At 34.9% G+C, this 21,393-nt stretch overlaps 1 protein-coding gene and 1 long non-coding RNA gene across 2 annotated transcripts; both read right to left on the bottom strand.

Annotated features, from left to right (window-relative positions):
• Positions 1-6,178: 6,178 nt before the first annotated feature.
• On the bottom strand, positions 6,179-7,967 carry LOC145103273 (V-type proton ATPase 16 kDa proteolipid subunit). The gene is made up of 3 exons (XM_079040824.1): positions 7,774-7,967; positions 7,260-7,545; positions 6,179-6,611 (listed from the first exon to the last, which is right to left on the bottom strand). Exons 1-3 carry the CDS (start codon positions 7,850-7,852, stop codon positions 6,479-6,481), a joined length of 498 nt encoding a protein of 165 aa, XP_078896950.1. The 5' UTR covers positions 7,853-7,967; the 3' UTR covers positions 6,179-6,478.
• Positions 7,968-15,128: 7,161 nt separating this feature from the next.
• On the bottom strand, positions 15,129-16,528 carry LOC145100540 (uncharacterized). Its single transcript, XR_013705113.1, has 3 exons — positions 16,295-16,528; positions 16,024-16,092; positions 15,129-15,258 (listed from the first exon to the last, which is right to left on the bottom strand). It is a non-coding gene; the product is annotated as an uncharacterized LOC145100540 (long non-coding RNA).
• Positions 16,529-21,393: the final 4,865 nt, after the last annotated feature.

Genomic DNA, 21,393 nt, shown 5'->3' with positions numbered 1-21,393 from the left:
ATGACTGAGAATGATATATATATATATATATATATATATATATATATATATATATATATATATATATATATATATATATATATATATATATGGTTTTTCGGAAAAAAAAAACAACAGTTTTTCAAATAAAAGTTAGAAAACTTGATGATTCTCGTGATAGTTTAGAATAGGGATGAGCATACAACCCGTTTGATCGGACCGGACCGGAAAAAAATCGAGACCGGACCCGGACCGAACCGGATATGCTTATTGGTGGGCCAGTTTTTGCGTTTTGTTTTTTATAATAATCGGGTTTCAGGTTTTGGACTGAACCGGACCCGGAATAAGGTTGTTAACCCGGACTGGACCGGAAAACCAAAAGTTATTAATAAGTTATTGATATTATTTGCCTTTTTTTAGCGTACACAAAAAAACCAATTGAAGCCGATACACAAAATTTAAAAAAAAAAAAAAAAAAACCTATCGACGACTATTCTTAGTTGATTCACTGTTGGTGTCGATCGATGATTTCTTCCCTAGGCTACTAATCTTCTACTCTCTAATACTTCATCTCTTCTACAATGGTGATTGAAATTGGGTTGGTTTCATGGAATACAATCAAAGTCAAAGTAAGTCTAAATATTTTTATGTTTGATGTCGTAACGTGCTCTACATTAGTATTACACCGATCGTTTCAATGTATTGTGATATATATCTCTGTTTATTGAAAATACATCTCCATGTGTTAGAACTTAGAATCAATTGCAAGCCAATAATATGGGTTTCGTATGGATCTGTTTGAATGAAAAAGTAAGGATTTTTTTGCAATTAACCCATGAAACAATTGCCGCTGTTTTAAATGTGTTGTCATATATATCTCTGTTCAATCAATCTTTTTTGATTTGCCATTATCTCTATGGGTTTCGTATGGATATATATATTTTTTGGTCTTGTCTTGAACTTGTGATGATATATGTCTTTGTTCAACCAAATCTTTTTTGATTTGCTATTGGGTTTCGTATGGATCTTTTTTTATTTTATTTTTATTTATTTATTTATTTTGTATTTTGGGTCTACATCTTGGTATAAGTGATTATTCTTTAGTATTGTTGAATGATTGTTGATTTTTGATGTTGTAATGGCTAATGTTAAAATTGTTGAATGATTGTTGATTTTTGATGTTGTAAGTTGTAACGACTAATGTTAAATTGTTTGTTTTTTATTCTTGAATGCCTTATTTTAAATGCATAAATAATTGTTTTTACTTTATTATATTGTAGGATGATGATGTTTTTATTGATAACAGCTTACATATTATTGATGATGATGATGTTGATACTGACAAAGGAGACATAAATATTGGAGATAGCACCACATTGCCGAAGAAAAAAAATAAAAGAAAACGGGCACCACACAAAAAAGAAGGTCAAAATGTTGGGATTCAATGGAAGTAGTTTTTTTTTTGAAAGAGCCTAAGCTCAGCAACAATGGAAGTAGTTACGAGTGAAGATGGAAAGAAAACCAATAAATCTAAGTGTAATCATTGCTTTAAAGTCTTTAATTCCGATATAAACATAAATGGAACTTCTAGCTTACTTAGACATGCGAACAAATGCTAACAAAATCCGGATAATATTAAAGAGCAAAATACTTTACAAATTAAGAAACAACATTTTGAGATGATACTAGTGTCACCGTATGGAAACACGATGAAGATATGATTAAAAAAGTTATGGTAAACCTATTTTTTGTAGGTGAACTCCCGTTTAAATTTGTGGAAAATGAAGCTTTTATAGAGTACACAAATGCTTTAAACGGGAAAGTCGAAATACCATCCAGGCATAAAATTAGCCGTGATGTTGCCAAGTTTTATGTTGAAGAAAGGAAAAAGTTGTTAACTTTCTTTGCTAATCCACACAACATGATACACTTGACAACCAATAGTTGGACTTCATCGTGTCAAAAAATAAATTACATGGTTGTTACGGGGCACTTCATAGATGACGATTGGGTCATGCATAAAAAGATTTCAAATTTTAGACCAATAGATACTCATGTAGGGGAAGACATGAGACGTTTGTTACTTGAATGCATATATGAGTGAGGGATAAAAAATGTGATGACTATAAGTGTGGACAATGCCACTACAAATGACAAAGCATTGGAATTCTTGACCAACAAACTTCCCAACTTGTATGAAGGTGGAGAACATTTTCATGTTAGATGTGTGACTCATATTTTGAACTTGATTGTGAAAGATGGGTTAAAATATCACAATACACATGTGTCATATGTTCAAAGAGAGGTGAAATATATTAGATATTCAACCGCTAGAATTAGGAAGTTTAAAAAATGTATGAGTCACACATCTAACATATGTTTTTTTAATATATTATTAGATATTCAACCGCTAGAATTAGGAAGAAAACACATGTTAGATATTCAAAGTGTTCTGACAATAACTCGAATGTCAGCTATCGTCAAGAAGATGATCGAAAACACGAGATCGGAAGAAAACATATTGTTGGATAGCACCATAAAATTGAAGATGATGTCTACGGTGCGGGAAATTGAAAAAAGAATGGAAAAGTTATTTAAAACCTATGAAGAAAAATATGCAAATATAGTTTTTGCCATATTATTAGACCCGCCAATGAAGTCCATCTTTTTGTTTGAAGGTGATCGAAAACACGAGAACGGAAGAAAATATATTGTTGGATGGCACCATAAAATTGAAGACGATGTCTACAGTGCGGGAAATTGAAAAAATAATGGAAAAGTTATTTAAAACCTATGAAAAAAATATGCAAATATAGGTTCGTCTCAAAAAATAAAAGAAGTTGTAAGTTGTGATGTGGGTATCGATTTTTTGAACGCTTTCTTGATGGGACAAGGAGACACGTCGGCGACAGTTAAAAATGAATTGATAAGATATTTAAATGAACCTAAGATGACTTTTGATAAAATTTCGACATCCTAGACCGGTGGAAAAAAATGCATTGCGTTTTCCGATCATCGCTTGTATCGCTAAAGGTAATTCTACTATTTAATTTCGTTTTCTTTTAGTTAAGTAATAAATTATTATATTTATAATTTTATGATGGTTTGTTGTTAAATATTTTATTCATATAAGTGACAACCGTGGCGTCGGAATCCGCTTTTAGTACTTGCGGTCGAATTCTAAATGAGTATAGAACATGTTTGAATACGCCAATTGTTGAAGTTTTAGTATGTACCGAAGATTGGGTAAGAAAATCACGCAAACCCATCATAGATGATGATGAAGACATTGAAGGATGGTGACATAGCGTTAGGTAGTAAATTTAAAATATTTTATTTATTTATTTGTTGTTTGTTAAAAAATTTAGATACTCATTATGCTTTGGTGTTAATTATATAGAGATTGAAGATGAAGGAAAAAAAACAGATAGAAGAAATGAAAAGAAACCGATTGAAGTATAATTGTTTTTATTTCATAAATTGTTGGTTTTGGTATAATGGTAATTTGGTTAGTACATGGTTATTATTAGTTTGGTTATTATTAATTTGGTACAATAACATTTTGGTAAATTTGGTTTGCTATTTATTACCTTTACATTCATCTTCAATTATATATTTTTTATTCCGATTGTACCAACAACAAAAATATGAATGATGCATATTACGTAGTATGATTATAACTTGAAATAGCATGATAGATTAGAGACTAGAGAATAATATTACAAACAAAACCCGAAACCATAAACAACAACGATACAAAACTCAGTTTGTTACCCGAAACAAGACCGGATCGAAACCTTAAACAACACTGTGAAAGTATAATTCGGTCCAAAACCTGAAACCTGGTTTAGTACTTGGAACCGGACCGGGCCGAACCCAATACACCCAAAAACGGTCCGGTTTTTGGGTAATGTAATTCATAATTTTCGGTCTTCGGATCGGTCCGGGTTCGGCCCGTTGCTCATCTCTATTTTAGAAAACTTCACTTGAGCCCACAACCTCATACTCATTTGTTTTTGCATGTAATTTATAAATATTGAATCACTATAAAATATTTAAAAGATATAGTAACTTAACAGAGATAAAAACAAAAAAGCTTTTTATCGATTTACTGATTAATATTAAGGGATATCTCCAGAAAAGTCCCGATATTTTGGGCAAATTTTTAATAAAGTCCTAAATTTTATTTTTTGAATAAAAAAGTCCTGACTTTTTCACATTTTGAATAGAAAAGCCCAAAAAACCGGCTAATTTATTCACTTTAGTCCTTTTTGATCTGTTCAGCAGGTCATAAGACCAAATTGTTAATTTTTCGAAAATAAAGGGATTTTTTTGCAGATTTCGGCAAAATTTTTATATAATGTATAAACATATTTTTTTACATATCTATATCTATTTTAACGTATTTTTGTATTTTTTATATTTTTATAAGTATATATTTACGTATTTTTATGTATTTTAAATGTATAAACGTATTTTTTGTACTTATTTATATGTATTTTAACCATTTTACATATTTTTTTTATGTATTTGTATGTGTTATTTTTTATATATTATGTATTTATTTGTATTTTTATATATTTTACGTATTTATGTATTTTTTTTAAAGCTTTTTATATAGATGTCTATGTATTTTAAGTGTATAAACGTATTTTTTTTACGTATTTATTTCTATTATTAATTATTTTACATATCTTTTATGTATTATGTGTATATATATATATATATATATATATATATATATATATATATATATATATATATTATTTTAAAGTTTTTTATATAGATGTTTGTGTATATTTATGTATTTTAAATCTATAAACGTATTGTTTTACATATTTATATGTATTTTTTAAGTACTTTACATATTTTTTTGTGTGTTAATGTATTATGTATTTATATATATATTTTTGCGTATGTATGTATTTTTTTGGTTTTCTTATATAAATGTTTATGTATTTTTATGTACATTAAATGTTAAAGTGTATTATTTTTACGTAAAAAATATATAAACACGTAAAAATAATACAATTAAACATTTAATATACATAAAAATAAATAAACATCTATATAAGAAAACTAAAAGAATACATAAATATGCAAAAATACATATAAATATATAATACATAAAAAAAACACAATAAATATGTAAAATAGTTTTAAAAAATACATATAAATATATAAAACAATACGTCTATACATTTAAAATACATAAATACACAAAAACATCTATATAAAACACTTAAAAGAATACATAAATACGTAATGTATGAAAAATATGTAAAATACTTAAAAATAGATGTAAATACGTAAAAAATACGTTTATACATTTAAAATACATAAACATCTTATATAAAAAACTTAAAAAATACATAAATACGTAAAAATACATAATACATATAAATACATAATATATAAAAAATAACACATAAAAATACATAAAAAAATATGTAAAATGGTTTAAATACATATAAATAAGTAAAAAAAATACGTTTATACATTTAAAATACATAAAAATACGTAAATATATACTTATAAAAATATAAAAAAAATACAAAAATGTGTTAAAATAGATATAGATATTTAAAAAATATGTTTATACATTATATAAAAATTTTGCCGAAATCTACAAAAAAATCCCTTCATTTTCGAAAATTAACAATTTGGTCTCATAACCTGCTGAACAGGTAAAAAAAGACTAAAGTGAATAAATTAGCCGATTTCTCGGGTTTTTCTATTCAAAAGGTGAAAAAATCAAGACTTTTTTATTCAAAAAATAAAAAAAATTTAGGACTTTATTAAAAATTTGCCTAAAATATCGGGACTTTTCTGGAGATATCCCTTAATATTAAATTCTATAATCCTCCTATTTCATTTTTATAGAAAACTACATTGTGCTTTCAATGATTATTTTAAATTTTGTTGCCCCTATTTTCTTTTATCGATTTACCGATCAACACCGCTACAATCCTCCTTAACCCATACATCTACAACCTCTCTGAACAAGTCTTTGAACACATGAAAAACCTCCAAAAAATATCTTAACCATTAAGAGAACGAATACTAAATGGTTCAATTTTATCAAATTGTTTTAATGATCTAAAAAGCATAAAAAATGTATTGTGGGATGTTAAAACATTTCCAAGACACCTTATAAGAGTTATAAGGAGGCAATGTCATCACAACTTTAAACAATAAGTGCAACAAAACCAAAATCTAGACCATATGATAAAAAAAGAGTTACCAACAAATTACAAATGTGGGATAAATCTCCAAAATTATCTATTTCATGTCCAAAATCGAAAAATAATATACGAAAAAGAGACGAATCTTATTATAACAAGAGAGCTAGAATTTGGTCTAAAACCTACGACAGGCACCAAAGAATTAGTTTTGTTTGTAGCAAAACCAACAATTACAAAGTGGATAATAATCATATGCTTGCTTTTAATTAATTAATAATAATGGAAACACAGACACACCACCTCTGTATATCCTTCTAGTCTGCTCTTGATTGGCCAGCTCTAGAAGAAAGGATGATGCCAACAATAAGACCATACAAAGCCAAAGCTTCAGCAAAAATCAAAATCAAAATCATCCCAACAAAGAGTTTTGGTTGTTGTGCATTTGCCCTACAACACACATTATAATACTGTTACTGTTACTGATACTGATACTGATACTAATAAAGTTTAAAATGCTTTCTAAGATGTAGAAGATATAAGAGTCACACAAGCAAGAAACTAAATGAAAGTCTAAGCAAACCAGATGAATGATGAATGTGATTTACATGAGATACATGTGTTAAATGATTTTATGACATGCTTATTAAAGATATGCTTTCTTTGTTTCATATCATAGTTTATTAGAATGCAAAGACAAGTGTACTCATTTGAATAATCTTTATGTATAAGGTCACTAATCATGAAAAACATGTGCTCAATCCACATGTTTTGTAATGTTTTTCAAAGTAAATTCCATGAATGACCATCTAGAAACCAACCCAAATTTGCAACTTAATCATGTCATATGCTAGTTTGCTTGTCCTAACTGACAACCAGAAAATAAACAGATATGGCATGAATTTTTTTTAGTTAAGAGGACGTACATATGTAAATATAAAGAATTAGGACAATCACCAATTTGTATGTCATGACTTGTGATAAGTCTCATGAAGATATTTACTCAAAACGATCACAGCTAAAAGGGTCAAATACGAACATAATCACAATGAAAAAGACATAAACAGATCTTGAGAAATAAAGATCAAGAAGATTTACCTAACACCAGCATCACCAACAATTCCGATAGCCATACCAGCAGAAAGACCAGCAAGGCCACAAGCAAGACCAGAGGAAAGATGAGCGTATCCATCAAAGAGATAATAAGATTTGGCCTTTGGGTTAATCCCGGTACTGATAATCACAGCAATAATCAACCCGTAAATACCTAACACTCCAGCCATAACCACCGGCACAATCGACTTCATCACCAACTCCGGCCTCATCACTCCCATCGACGCCACACCAACGCCGCTTTTCGCTGTCCCGTATGCCGCCCCCATGCCTGTACAGAAACAACCAATGAAATTTGTTGAATCGTAGATCGTGTTTCTCTGTTAGCCTTTTCAAATCCAATTCTATCATGATATCGGATGGTTAACTACGTATTTGATTACGAACGAATAAGCTCTACAATACTAGATCAATGTTAACAATCGACGATCAAACCGATGTTGAATTTAGGTGGATGAATTTAGGAATTTAAGGGATCTATATGATTGGTGTAACTTACAGGAGAAGACCAGGGCTGCCGCGGCACCGAGGAAGCCGAAGAACGGAGCCGTTTCATCGCCGGAGAATGTTGAAGACATGACGATTGAATTTGGAGTGTAGATCTGCAGAAAAATTGATCGGATCTGAGGATTTTGTTTTTCTAGATATCCAAACTCCACAGAGAAGAAGAGATGATGGTATTTATACACGTTGTACGGACTTGCTTTATGGTAAATAGCACGGGATTCATGATTGGAGTGGGTTACAAGATGATCCCTCTATTGTTTTAAACTAAACGTTTGGTCCCTAAACTTTGTAGTTTTTCATTTTGCAGTTTTGCTATAAATACAAAAGTCATTACAATTTTTAGTTTTTAACAAAAAAAGGCATTAGCTAATTTTTTTTTATCACAAAATACTATATATTATACTAGAATATAGGCATATTACTCTCTAATTGTGGCATTTTATCGAAGTTACCACTATATCTCAAATGTAGCCGTTTCAAATTTCAAACATATGAAAATTGCCTTCTTTTTTTATTTGCACCTTATGTTTTAAAAAAATTATGTCTCCATGTCTCATAGATGTTTAGAATCATTAGGTTTTGAAGGAAATGACAATATTTTATGCCATTATACCATAATATACGTTTCAAATTTCAAACATATGAAAATTGCATTCTCTTTTTATTTGCACCTTATGTTTAAAAAAAAAATTTGTGTCCATGTCTCATAGATGTTTAGAATCATTAGGTTTTGAAGGAAATGACAATATTTTATGCCATTATACCATAATATACTTTGGCTTTGGTAAGTTTTTTTTCTTTAGTTTTTGTAATGTTTCTTATGTAGTTAAGAAATGTTTGGATCTCAGAGTTTGAAATGCATTTTCTTAGTGTTTCAACTCTAAAATAAAAGCACACATGTTTTGTTTGTCATATTGCATTGAGTTTACACAAAAAAAATCATTTTTTAGAAGTAAGTGTTGGACATGTGTAACGTCCGGTTCCCGGTAGTATTTCAATTAAGAAATTTTGCATGTTTGTACTGGGACTCGGCAAGTTGGAGGCCCTAACTCGTCGAGTAGATGCGCATATTGGACGCAAGTGGAAGAGTCTACTCGCCGAGTCGGAAGTCCCGACTCGACGAGTAGACATGTCTGATTGAAACCCTAAATTTAGAGTTTACACCTTATTTAAACAACTTATATGGCCTCCATTATAGCCTTCATCACCTTCAAACCTCATTCACGAAACCCTAGCCCACCTTGAGTGTTCTTGAGCCATTGTTGTGTGTTCTTGGTGGTTTTGAAGCTTGAGAAGGAAGAGAAAACTTGGGGGTTCTAGAAGAAACAAGTGGATCCAGAGATTATGCTACATTTCCAGCTTGTTTGAGGTAAAAAGCTTCAACCTTGACCATTCATTTCTTGGATCTCTATTTAGGGCTAGTTTCTACCTTTTCTTAGTCTTAATGAAGCCATTTCGGAATTGTGTGTATCAATGAGGCTATAACTTCAGAACTTGAGCCTTTGAGGGTTCCCATGGCATAAAGGTGCCAACTTTATGGCCATGGGAGTCCCATGCACCTTGTAGACTTCATTTTTGGGTATTTTGAGCTTGAAGACCTATGAATGGACGTAAAGTTCGTGAATTTACGTGTAATATGGACCCTAAGAGGTAAGATCTACATTTTAGATGTGTTAAGCCCGATTGAAATCAGCTGTATGGATTTAGTCATTGAAGGACTTGACGAGTCGCTCGGACGACTCAGCGGGTTAGGTCGCAGTTCCCCCAATCTTTTCTGATATTAAGCAACTTCTTGAGTTGAAAGAGGACTCAACAAGTTGGGCTTGTCTATGGACTTGAAGATCATGGAACTCGGCGAGTTCAAGAACAAACTCGGCAAGTTCAAGGCGATGTCCCAACTGTATGAAGAAGAACTCGACGAGTTCATGGAGAACTCGAAGAGTTCATGGAGAACTCGGCGAGTCAAGGACTAAACATCCCAACTAGTATGAAGTCGGACTCGACAAGTTAAAGGATAAACTCGTCAAGTCGTGTGCCAAGGGTCCTAATTATATATGAAGGAGAACTCGACGAGTTCTTGAAAGACTTGACGAGTAGGATTGAAGCTTTTAGCATTTTAAGGATTATGGAACTTGACGAGTTGGTGGATCAACTCGGTGAGTTGAGTCAACCAATTGTTGACTTTGACCAAGGTGTTGACCTTGACTTTGACTTTGACCCGAGTTAACCCTTGAAAGGGTTAAGAGTATGGAATGGTGATAAAGGAAGGTTGTTATGTGTAGGAGCTTAAGAGGAGTTGATGTGACATCCCCAAAATCATGGCCAGAAAAGACCGATTTTGTTTATGCTTTATAAAAATCAGAGTACTTCATTTTATAAAAAGGTTGCGGAATTTGTTCCCAGAAAAACATGGTAAATACGTTATTAAAACATTTTCGAAGAAACATATTTATTTCATTTTAATATGTTTGGGATGTCATCGTTAATACCGAAACATAAGCATAAACAGAACTTACAATGATTTACACTAGTGATCTACATCTCTTTTAAATCTCTCAGTGTAATGTCACTTCACTTCGTCACTTGTGATATACATAAACTGAGTGGGTCAGGTTGGGAAACCTGGTGAGTACATAGGGTTTTCAACCCACAATAATATAATTATTATGTTCAATCAAACAATCAACCCAATTACCCATCCCCATTATCTTCTTTACTCTTTAAGGATTTAACCTAAGAGTCATCTATCCTGCATTCGTTTATTCCGATGTCCCTTACTTCCAGGGTTATAGGACTGGCACTAAATCCATAGCCGCCAATGTTCGTTCATAAAGCACTAATTCCATAGCTGCTATAGTCTATTCATCGGGTACTAAATCCATAGCTACCAGTCTTTATCTAATAGGTACTAAGTCCATAGCTACCAATGTTCAACAGGTACTAAGTCCATAGCTACCAATTCCTACAGGTACTAAGTCTTTAGCTACCAGCGTCTAACTAATAGGTACTAAGTCCATAGCTACCAATTCCCAACAGGTACTAAATCCATAGCTACCAACGTCTAAAAGGTACTAAGTCCATAGCTACCGGTGTTTGTCCCATAAGCACTAAGTCTATAGCTGCCAATGTATACTCACGTCATCTTCTATCTCTCATCATTCATCTACCCATCTCATACCCAACATTTTCGTATATATAAAATACGTATACAGTTTAAGTCCTTTAAAACATGTGTGAAACGTTCAACCAACATAGACAGCAAGTATTCAGATAATATGCACACATAGCACGTAGTTTATATAAAATACTTCATATCTATGTGTAAGATGAAAGGGACTATGCACTCACCTGAAAGGTGGTGAGTCGGCACTCGGACAACACTTCGTTACTCTTAAAACAATTATCCCTTGACGAAACCTAGTATCATTACCACTAGAGTTTAGTCTAACGCTTGATGAGACTAATTTAATAGTCTAGCTATTATTACTATTATATAAGCGTTAAATAACACTCAATATAACTCATAATAATAGCCTAAATAATTATTTTAAGGTCCTAACAATGTTACTATAATTAAATAAAATCTATATTAAATATACTATAGGCGTAGCTCACTTACAGCGGGTTTTTATTAAAAACCGGGCTTCGCTGGAGCAGCGTTTCCGAGCCGAAAGCTTTTCTTCTCGGAGCCGTCGGGCGCTCCGGGGCTCTCTTCTCGTGCTAGGGAGGTTCCGTAGACTTGGGAGGGGTTTAGGGAGGCTAGAGAGAAGTTAGAGAGAGAAAGAAAGGCTTATGGTGTGAAGAAAATATGAGGAGTTCACCCTTGTATTTATAGGAAGTGTATAGTAAAGTAGTCTCCAAGCTTCGTCCGTAACTTTTGCATACGAGCTCCGTTTTTGTCTGTCTTTTTACTGTTGAGTTCCTATTAATGAGATCTTCAACTTTCATTTAGACCTCGTTGGCTAATTCTCATTCTATCTCGGATTTACAAAACTGTATCAAATTCGCCGCGCTCGAAAAGTAGGGACTAAGCTTCGTCCATAACTTTTGCATACGAGCTCCATTTTTGTCTGTCTTTTTACCGTTGAGTTCCTATTAATGAGATCTTCAACTCTCATTTAGACCTCGTTGGCTAATTCTCGTTCTATCTCGGATTTACAAAACTGTATCAAATTCGCCGCGCTCGAAAAGTAGGGACTAAGCTTCGTCCATAACTTTTGCATACGAGCTCTATTATCGACGTTCTTTATATCCACGCGTTGGTATTTATGAGTACTACAACTTTCATTTAGATCCCGTCGGCTAAAAATCGACCGATCTAAAATTCAGATTTCGGGCTGTGCACTGCTATGCTAAATCTTAGAAAAATCATAACTTCCTCATACGAAGTCAGATTTGGGCGTTCTTTTTATCGATGTTCTTAGTTTAACATCTTTACGACTTTCGTTTAGATCGCTAAGGCTAAATCTCGCTCTATCTTAAATTCACTATTTACGCTTCCCGGTATCGTGCCAGTTCCGTCGCGAAACTTCAACGGGTCATAACTTCTTCGTTATAACTCGGTTTTCGGCGTTCTTTATATGTACGAAAACCTTGTAAAATACTCTACAACTTGGTTAAGATTATTTATTCTAAATAATCTTTTGTCGAAAAGTCGTTTTCGACCCCTATTGCCTCTAATTTGACTAGCCCAGATTTGCGGGCGTTACAATTATCTCCCCCTTAGGATGATTACGTCCCGGAATCATCAACGAAACATGATCGTATAATGACTCCATACGTCATCTCTTCATCCTAGGTAATATTTATAACTTCTACATTCCTTCAATTCTATCTCTTAAACTCATTGACTGTAAGAGTACTCGATCGTGCACCTGCTCTCTACCTCAGGTTAGACTCCAAATTATGACCTTCAAGTCACAATCTCGATCCTTGCTGGATATGGACTTGAGATAAGTTCTTTTATTACTACTATAGATCGATGTGTCATATTCTAATGACCTATCATCGTATGTTGCAACACTTAGACTTAGGTCTCTTAGAGTTAAATTCTAAAACAGACTATGCCTTCCTTCATGTTCTAATGTGATATAATCACACTTTAACATTAGGCATTTCTAGCCACCAACTTCTTTAACAACGAGTGCGATAATTCTATTGATCGCTTTGATTTCAACCGTTTGGTTTAAGTCAGACGCTACATCAAACTTGGTTCTCAACATACTCATCGTAGTCGGACTCGATTCGATATGACCACTAGGGTCGTAATATCAACAGTCTTCTTAGTCATTACCGAAACGATGGTAACAACACACTTGAATAAAACGAAATCAATTACTAGCTTCTTGGTAACCTTGTGACTTTCCCTGATCCAAGTGTGAGTCCTGTGCTTCCGGTAGTATAGGCCTCTACTACCATTCACACCTACTCATACTCGTCCCAAGTATTGTCTCGCAGTTTCCCAAGTCACCATGCAGCAAATCACACAATCATTCGACACATCAGATAACAAAACGAAGGTTTTATATTAATTCTTGAAACGATTACATAGGTGTTCAAGTTCACCCTAGACTATGCCTCTACTAGGCTACATCATAAAATACTATGGCTACTACATAACTTGCTCTTCTGATATGAAGTCCTCATCCGTGATTCCTCGCACGGTTTTCTGCTTCGTCGAGGATCATGTGAAATGCCCTTGGCCTTGGTGGCGTTTCTGGTCTTACTGCTTTATTTTTCTTTGGGCAGTCTCTGGACATATGCCCCTTGCCTCCACATCCGTAGCATACTTTATCATCATGTGTGCAGTCTTTGGAATAGTGGCCAGTCCTCCCACACTTGTAACAAGTCACTTCTTCATTGCACTTCCCACCATGCTTCTTCTTGCATCTATCACACCATCTTGCTTCACCTCCATCTGCTCCTCCAAGTTTTGAGAATTTTCTTTCCTTGTTCGACCTCGAAGATCCCTCAAACTTTCGCTTCTCTCCTGCCTTATCTTTTTCTAGACCCTTTTCTCTTATCTGGGCCTCTACGTTCTTAGCTGCCCTAACAGCTGCTTTCAAGGTAGTTGCCATTTTGACCATTGGGCCAAAGTCAGTGGGCAGTCCGTTAGCAAACCTATCAATCTTGGAGAGTTCAGTAGGCACCAAGTAGGGGAATAGCTTCATCCTCTCGGTGAATGCGGTGGCATACTCATCAACACTCATCTTCCCTTTCTTCAGGTTCTGAAACTCGTTGTTTAGGTCTATCAGATCTACCTCTGAGCAGTACTGCATTTTCAACTGTTCCAAAAACTCTTCCCACGACATCCTTAAGGCTTCTCCTCGTGGCATCGTATCTGCCAATAGCTTCCACCAGCTCAAGACTCCAGTTTTCAGTTGTCTTACAGCGAAGACAGTCTTCTGTTTCTCGTTACAGCTGCAGCTCTCAAACACCATCTCCATCTCAGAGATCCAATCCATAATCTCAACCGGCTTCGGGCTTCCTGAGAGACTTGGGGGTTTCGCACCCAAGAAATTCTTGTACATCCGCCCATCCTTGTTGTTTCTCCCTTCTGGGCCATCCCTTTGCTCACCTTGAGTCCCAACTTGACTCACTTGGCGGCTGTAGTTCCCTTCCTCAGATTGCTCGGGAATCAGTTCGGGTTGCTCAATGGGCATAGTAGGTTCGTCCCTATTCAACATCCGTCTCATTTCTTCCCTTTGTTCAGCCAACATAGCCTGAATCATGGCTTGAACTCCAGCCATGGTGACTGGCTCAGGCGCAACTTCTTCTACAACATGTATTTGCTGAACCACTGGGGGTTGGTTCCTGTTCCCATTTGCGTTTACGTTTCCGCTACGGGTCCTTACCATCTCGATCTATACACCGAATAAGGTGAATTTAGACCTTTACTTGACGTTTAAATCATCCTTATCACTCCGAAACGTTTACATGCTAGTTCTAATACCGTAGTCGTACGTTTAGAATCCTAAACACATAAGGTTTCCAGATCCGGTCGGCAACAGACCATAGATCCGAACAATTAACAACATATCATGCACAAAACATTTAGCACATAAAAGCATTTTAGGCACAATTCCTAAAATAAGCTAGTGCTCACACCTCACAATCATCGCTTAGCATTCTAAGTTTAAGTCTAGAAATAAATCCATATTCCTAGTTCGCTTAAACTAATGCTCTGATACCAACTGTGACATCCCCAAAATCATGGCCAGAAAAGACCGATTTTGTTTATGCTTTATAAAAATCAGAGTACTTCATTTTATAAAAAGGTTGCGGAATTTGTTCCCAGAAAAACATGGTAAATACGTTATTAAAACATTTTCGAAGAAACGTATTTATTTCATTTTAATATGTTTGGGATGTCATCGTTAATACCGAAACATAAGCATAAACAGAACTTACAATGATTTACACTAGTGATCTACATCTCTTTTAAATCTCTCAGTGTAATGTCACTTCACTTCGTCACCTGTGATATACATAAACTGAGTGGGTCAGGTTGGGAAACCTGGTGAGTACATAGGGTTTTCAACCCACAATAATATAATTATTATGTTCAATCAAACAATCAACCCAATTACCCATCCCTATTATCTTCTTTACTCTTTAAGGATTTAACCTAAGAGTCATCTATCCTGCATTCGTTTATTCCGATGTCCCTTACTTCCAGGGTTATAGGACTGGCACTAAATCCATAGCCGCCAATGTTCGTTCATAAAGCACTAATTCCATAGCTGCTATAGTCTATTCATCGGGTACTAAATCCATAGCTACCAGTCTTTATCTAATAGGTACTAAGTCCATAGCTACCAATGTTCAACAGGTACTAAGTCCATAGCTACCAATTCCTACAGGTACTAAGTCCTTAGCTACCAGCGTCTAACTAATAGGTACTAAGTCCATAGCTACCAATTCCCAACAGGTACTAAATCCATAGCTACCAACGTCTAAAAGGTACTAAGTCCATAGCTACCGGTGTTTGTCCCATAAGCACTAAGTCTATAGCTGCCAATGTATACTCACGTCATCTTCTATCTCTCATCATTCATCTACCCATCTCATACCCAACATTTTCGTATATATAAAATACGTATACAGTTTAAGTCCTTTAAAACATGTGTGAAACGTTCAACCAACATAGACAGCAAGTATTCAGATAATATGCACACATAGCACGTAGTTTATATAAAATACTTCATATCTATGTGTAAGATGAAAGGGACTATGCACTCACCTGAAAGGTGGTGAGTCGGCACTCGGACAACACTTCGTTACTCTTAAAACAATTATCCCTTGACGAAACCTAGTATCATTACCACTAGAGTTTAGTCTAACGCTTGATGAGACTAATTTAATAGTCTAGCTATTATTACTATTATATAAGCGTTAAATAACACTCAATATAACTCATAATAATAGCCTAAATAATTATTTTAAGGTCCTAACAATGTTACTATAATTAAATAAAATCTATATTAAATATACTATAGGCGTAGCTCACTTACAGCGGGTTTTTATTAAAAACCGGGCTTCGCTGGAGCAGCGTTTCCGAGCCGAAAGCTTTTCTTCTCGGAGCCGTCGGGCGCTCCGGGGCTCTCTTCTCGTGCTAGGGAGGTTCCGTAGACTTGGGAGGGGTTTAGGGAGGCTAGAGAGAAGTTAGAGAGAGAAAGAAAGGCTTATGGTGTGAAGAAAATATGAGGAGTTCACCCTTGTATTTATAGGAAGTGTATAGTAAAGTAGTCTCCAAGCTTCGTCCGTAACTTTTGCATACGAGCTCCGTTTTTGTCTGTCTTTTTACTGTTGAGTTCCTATTAATGAGATCTTCAACTTTCATTTAGACCTCGTTGGCTAATTCTCATTCTATCTCGGATTTACAAAACTGTATCAAATTCGCCGCGCTCGAAAAGTAGGGACTAAGCTTCGTCCATAACTTTTGCATACGAGCTCCATTTTTGTCTGTCTTTTTACCGTTGAGTTCCTATTAATGAGATCTTCAACTCTCATTTAGACCTCGTTGGCTAATTCTCGTTCTATCTCGGATTTACAAAACTGTATCAAATTCGCCGCGCTCGAAAAGTAGGGACTAAGCTTCGTCCATAACTTTTGCATACGAGCTCTATTATCGACGTTCTTTATATCCACGCGTTGGTATTTATGAGTACTACAACTTTCATTTAGATCCCGTCGGCTAAAAATCGACCGATCTAAAATTCAGATTTCGGGCTGTGCACTGCTATGCTAAATCTTAGAAAAATCATAACTTCCTCATACGAAGTCAGATTTGGGCGTTCTTTTTATCGATGTTCTTAGTTTAACATCTTTACGACTTTCGTTTAGATCGCTAAGGCTAAATCTCGCTCTATCTTAAATTCACTATTTACGCTTCCCGGTATCGTGCCAGTTCCGTCGCGAAACTTTAACGGGTCATAACTTCTTCGTTATAACTCGGTTTTCGGCGTTCTTTATATGTACGAAAACCTTGTAAAATACTCTACAACTTGGTTAAGATTATTTATTCTAAATAATCTTTTGTCGAAAAGTCGTTTTCGACCCCTATTGCCTCTAATTTGACTAGCCCAGATTTGCGGGCGTTACAGTTGATCCCAGCATCGAGGACAATTCAGTTACTGCATGACATTGAGGTTAGTTACCTTCCAGTAGAAATGGGTCTAAGGCTACAATGCCGACCCACTAGTAGAGTTGTTTGATAGATGATTGTCTTTGTGATAATCATCTAGGTTTGCTACTACCTGATATGTTTATGTGCTAGCATGATATGATGTTATGTGATAGTAAGTAGTAGGGGGAATAGTCCCCAAGTATGGTCATAAGGACCGAAGGGTAGGTCGGACACCCCAGATATGCCTGACAGTTTGTTTTGTTATGTTGTTATGTGGTAGTGGTAGGGGGTGAATTAGTCCCTGTAGCCGGTTGAGATAAACTGGAGGGTAGGTTAGGCACCCCAGAATTGCCTGGCAGGATAGGTCAAGCACCTCAGTATTGCTTGACATGGGTAGTTCAGGCACCCTAGAATCGCCTGGCAGGGTAGGTCAAGCACCACAAAATTGCTTGACATGGGTAGGTTGGGAACCCCATAATTGTCTGACAGTATGTTTGTTATATGGTATTTGGTATGATGGGTGAACTCACTAAGCTTAGTGCTTACGATTTTTAGTTTTGGTTTCAGGTACTTCATTTTCAAAGGAAAGGAGTTGGTTCAATGGCAGCGCATCACACTATGTCTTCCGCACATGAGATCTTTGGGATTACACTCTGATATTATTTTTCGATAACTTGTTTGATTATTGAAACTTTGGTTTTGACATGGGATATTATTATGGATGCTTTTATACTGTTGGTTTTATAATAACCTAATTAAAAATGAAATTTTTGGCCTTGAATTTTGGGATGTTACAAGTTGGTATCAGAGCCTTGGTTTAAGGGATTCAGGAACACTCTCGGGTGTGTCTGAACTCAAACTAAGGGCTTGGTATGAAAATTTTCAAAAGTAAAATCATTTTATAAAAAGAATTTTGAAAAGGATTTGAAAAGAGAAAAGAACTTTGAAAGGAACAAGGTGTGTAATGCGTGCAATCAGCCGAGCTCAAGTAAGTTTTCGCCAAGATACCCATAAATGTTATGTTATGATATGATATGTTTACGTTTATGCGTGCAATCAACTAGCACTTTTGGCTAGGATTTTATCTCCTCATGTGAGCCCCAACCATTGTGAGGCTTGAACTCAAACGATAAGATTTGCATTATGATTCCTAAGGAGCAATGCATGGTTATATTAAAAGGAATATCTTCCTCTATGGAAAATCTCTCCAAGTATGTGAAATCTCTCCCAAATCTCTCCAAGTATGTGAAATCTCTCCCAAATTTCTCCAAGTATGTGAAATCTCTCCGAAATCTCTCAAAGTATGTGAAATCTCTCCCAAATTTCTCCAAATATGTGAAATCTCTCCCAAATCTCTCCAAGTATGTGAAATCTCTCCAAGTATGTGGAATCTCTCCCAAATCTCTCCAAGTATCACTAATCTCTGTCAAATCTCCCTATGAAGTTCCTTGGTCGAAGCCAACCCAAAAAGAAAGGAGAAAACTTGAAGGAGAAAACCAAGTTCGGAAACCCTTAGGAAGCTTCGGACCTTCTTGAGGAACCGAGAGATTTCGCACATGGGAGCCCTTGGCTCCAGAATTAATATGCTCCGGAATGTATGTGCTCTGGAACCTTTTCTTTTTGCTTCGGAAATCCTCGCGCCACTTTGGAAAGTTTTGATGGGTTTTAGATAAAAAAAATAAACTAGAAAACAATTCCTAAGTTCACATGCAACCTACTTTGGATCTATGTTTTAACTATTGAACATATAACTTTGAATTGCAAAACAAGAACCCTAGAGGTGAGAGGATATATTCGAAAATAACTAAATAGGGTTTAGGAATTACACACCTTTCAATTGTTATAGCAAACAATTGACAATCCTCTTGATCTTGATCTTGATCTTCTTGGAAGCTTAGCACCGCAAATGTAATGCCTCTAATGGAATCACACCCAAGAACTAGCAAGAAGGAAACTAGAAGGAGAGAGAGGGAGGGAGTATGCAGTTTTCGGCCTAGGGTTTCTTCCAAGGTAGGAGTGACCAAATTTAGGAGCTGGGAGGCTCCTTATATAGCTGAGGGATCTAGGGTTTAGGGAAAACCCTAATACTCCTTTACTTGGGGCCTAAGACAATCCAAGGCCTTATCCAAGCCCCCTTGGACGAAATGCTTAGGGTTTCCCCTATAGATTTCGTCCACCTCCTTCCAAAGAGGTTCTGGAGCCTTCCACTCAACTATCTGATAATTGCAAACTAGTCCCTACACTTTATAATTAATACTTTTAACCCCAAAATTAATTCTGATTAATTTCTGGCTAACTATTAATTAAATATTATGATTTCTAATTAATATATTATTTTCATAACATATTAATAAATCATTTATATTAATTTATTAATCTCATAATAAATTAATATCTCTCCTTTCATAATTTCCTTGTCCAGTTGCTAGGTTTGAGGGCAACCCAAAAGGACTGTGCTGCTATCAATTCGAGTACATACCAATTATAGTTATGGGCTTAGACACCTAATCCAACAGTCTCCCACTTGGATAAGTCTGTAACTATAATTGCTAGTATAACTTCTAAACTTGACCAACAAATTGTAGCTTCCAAAAGTTGCTGCCGAACTCTGACCCAGTCAGTTACGTGTCCTAAGATAAGTGATCACATGACCCTTCGTTCTACTAGATATCTCTAGACATAAGACATGGAATACAATCAATCTCTTTGTCCAAAATCTATGTTTCCTGATTTTTGATTTGTGATGATATAGGACTTCTAATCGAACACATCAATTTAGTCCTGGCTGGCCCAGCACATAAGTCAACACCAAATCATCGAGGGGCCCACAGATATCGCTTTTCCGGTGAGGGCAAAAGGAACGAATAAACATTAACTCATATGCTTGTATCTTTTACTCATCAAACAATACATGACAGTACATTTTATAACACCAAGTTACTGATGCATTTTCATATCACCAATGTATAGCCGACTTGCAAATTACAACTCATATATCTCTGTTTCAAGATCATAGATATTATCGTCTCAGTATTACTCGTGATGAATTCCATGAAGCAATACTCTGAGCGTGGGTTTATCCAATACTCAAATCTCACTCTTTAAGTACTCATGAACATTGCAGCAATTCTATTGCTATGTCTATCCTTAGACAATCTGTAATCCTATTCATGACAGTCTTGATTCACTACTTACTTCCAAAAGTACGAGTGACTATGGAGTTTGAATAATCTTATTATTATGGAAGTCAAAACATGCAAAGTGAAACGCAATAATAATATTAATCCTATATGGCCCCAAAGTTTTGAGCGTAAATAAAAACACTTTTATTTAAACACCATATTGATTACTCATTATTCATTGCTTACTGTTTCAGAAAATCAACTTATTACTTGAATTATAACCACAATTGTCCCATGCTCCAAGCATTCACACTTTGGTTTCCTATGGTCCATACTTTGTGAAATAGATCAACTGAAAAACTATTCATCTCACAATCCCCAATCCTTATTATTAGTATAAGAATACCAAATTATTACCACTTATAGAATATGTCAGATTCTAACATTTTATGCATTGATTCTTTCGTAATGTCATAGCACAAAAGTCACCAATTAAATTACAAGGTATTCTATTGGAAATTGTTACAAGACAATTCCATAGACGTGAAGTCTCACATTCAAAGTACATTCCTTTGAACATCCTTCTTGCATAAAAGTTTCTAATCTAGACATAGACTCTCAACATCCAACTCCCAATATGGAAACATTTCCATATTTGCCATATGACAACTCATTCTTAATAGAATCTTATCTATTCATAATAATGTTGATATGGTCCATCCAATACCATACTTCCAACTACTTACAAGCGACCAATCCTCAGCGAACTTTGGATCGTTCTTTGATAGTTGTTTAATTATTTTAGTCAAAACCGATTCTAGTCCTTTTTCCCTCTCAATGTGCTAGACATTTGGAAAATTTA

This window comes from Lactuca serriola, chromosome 4 (assembly GCF_051521515.1).
Source record: "Lactuca serriola cultivar US96UC23 chromosome 4, Lser_US96UC23_V15, whole genome shotgun sequence".
Taxonomy (NCBI): Eukaryota; Viridiplantae; Streptophyta; class Magnoliopsida; order Asterales; family Asteraceae; genus Lactuca; species Lactuca serriola.
The sequence above is the reverse complement of the archived record's forward strand: the minus strand, read 5'-3'. Positions and strand labels throughout refer to the sequence as shown.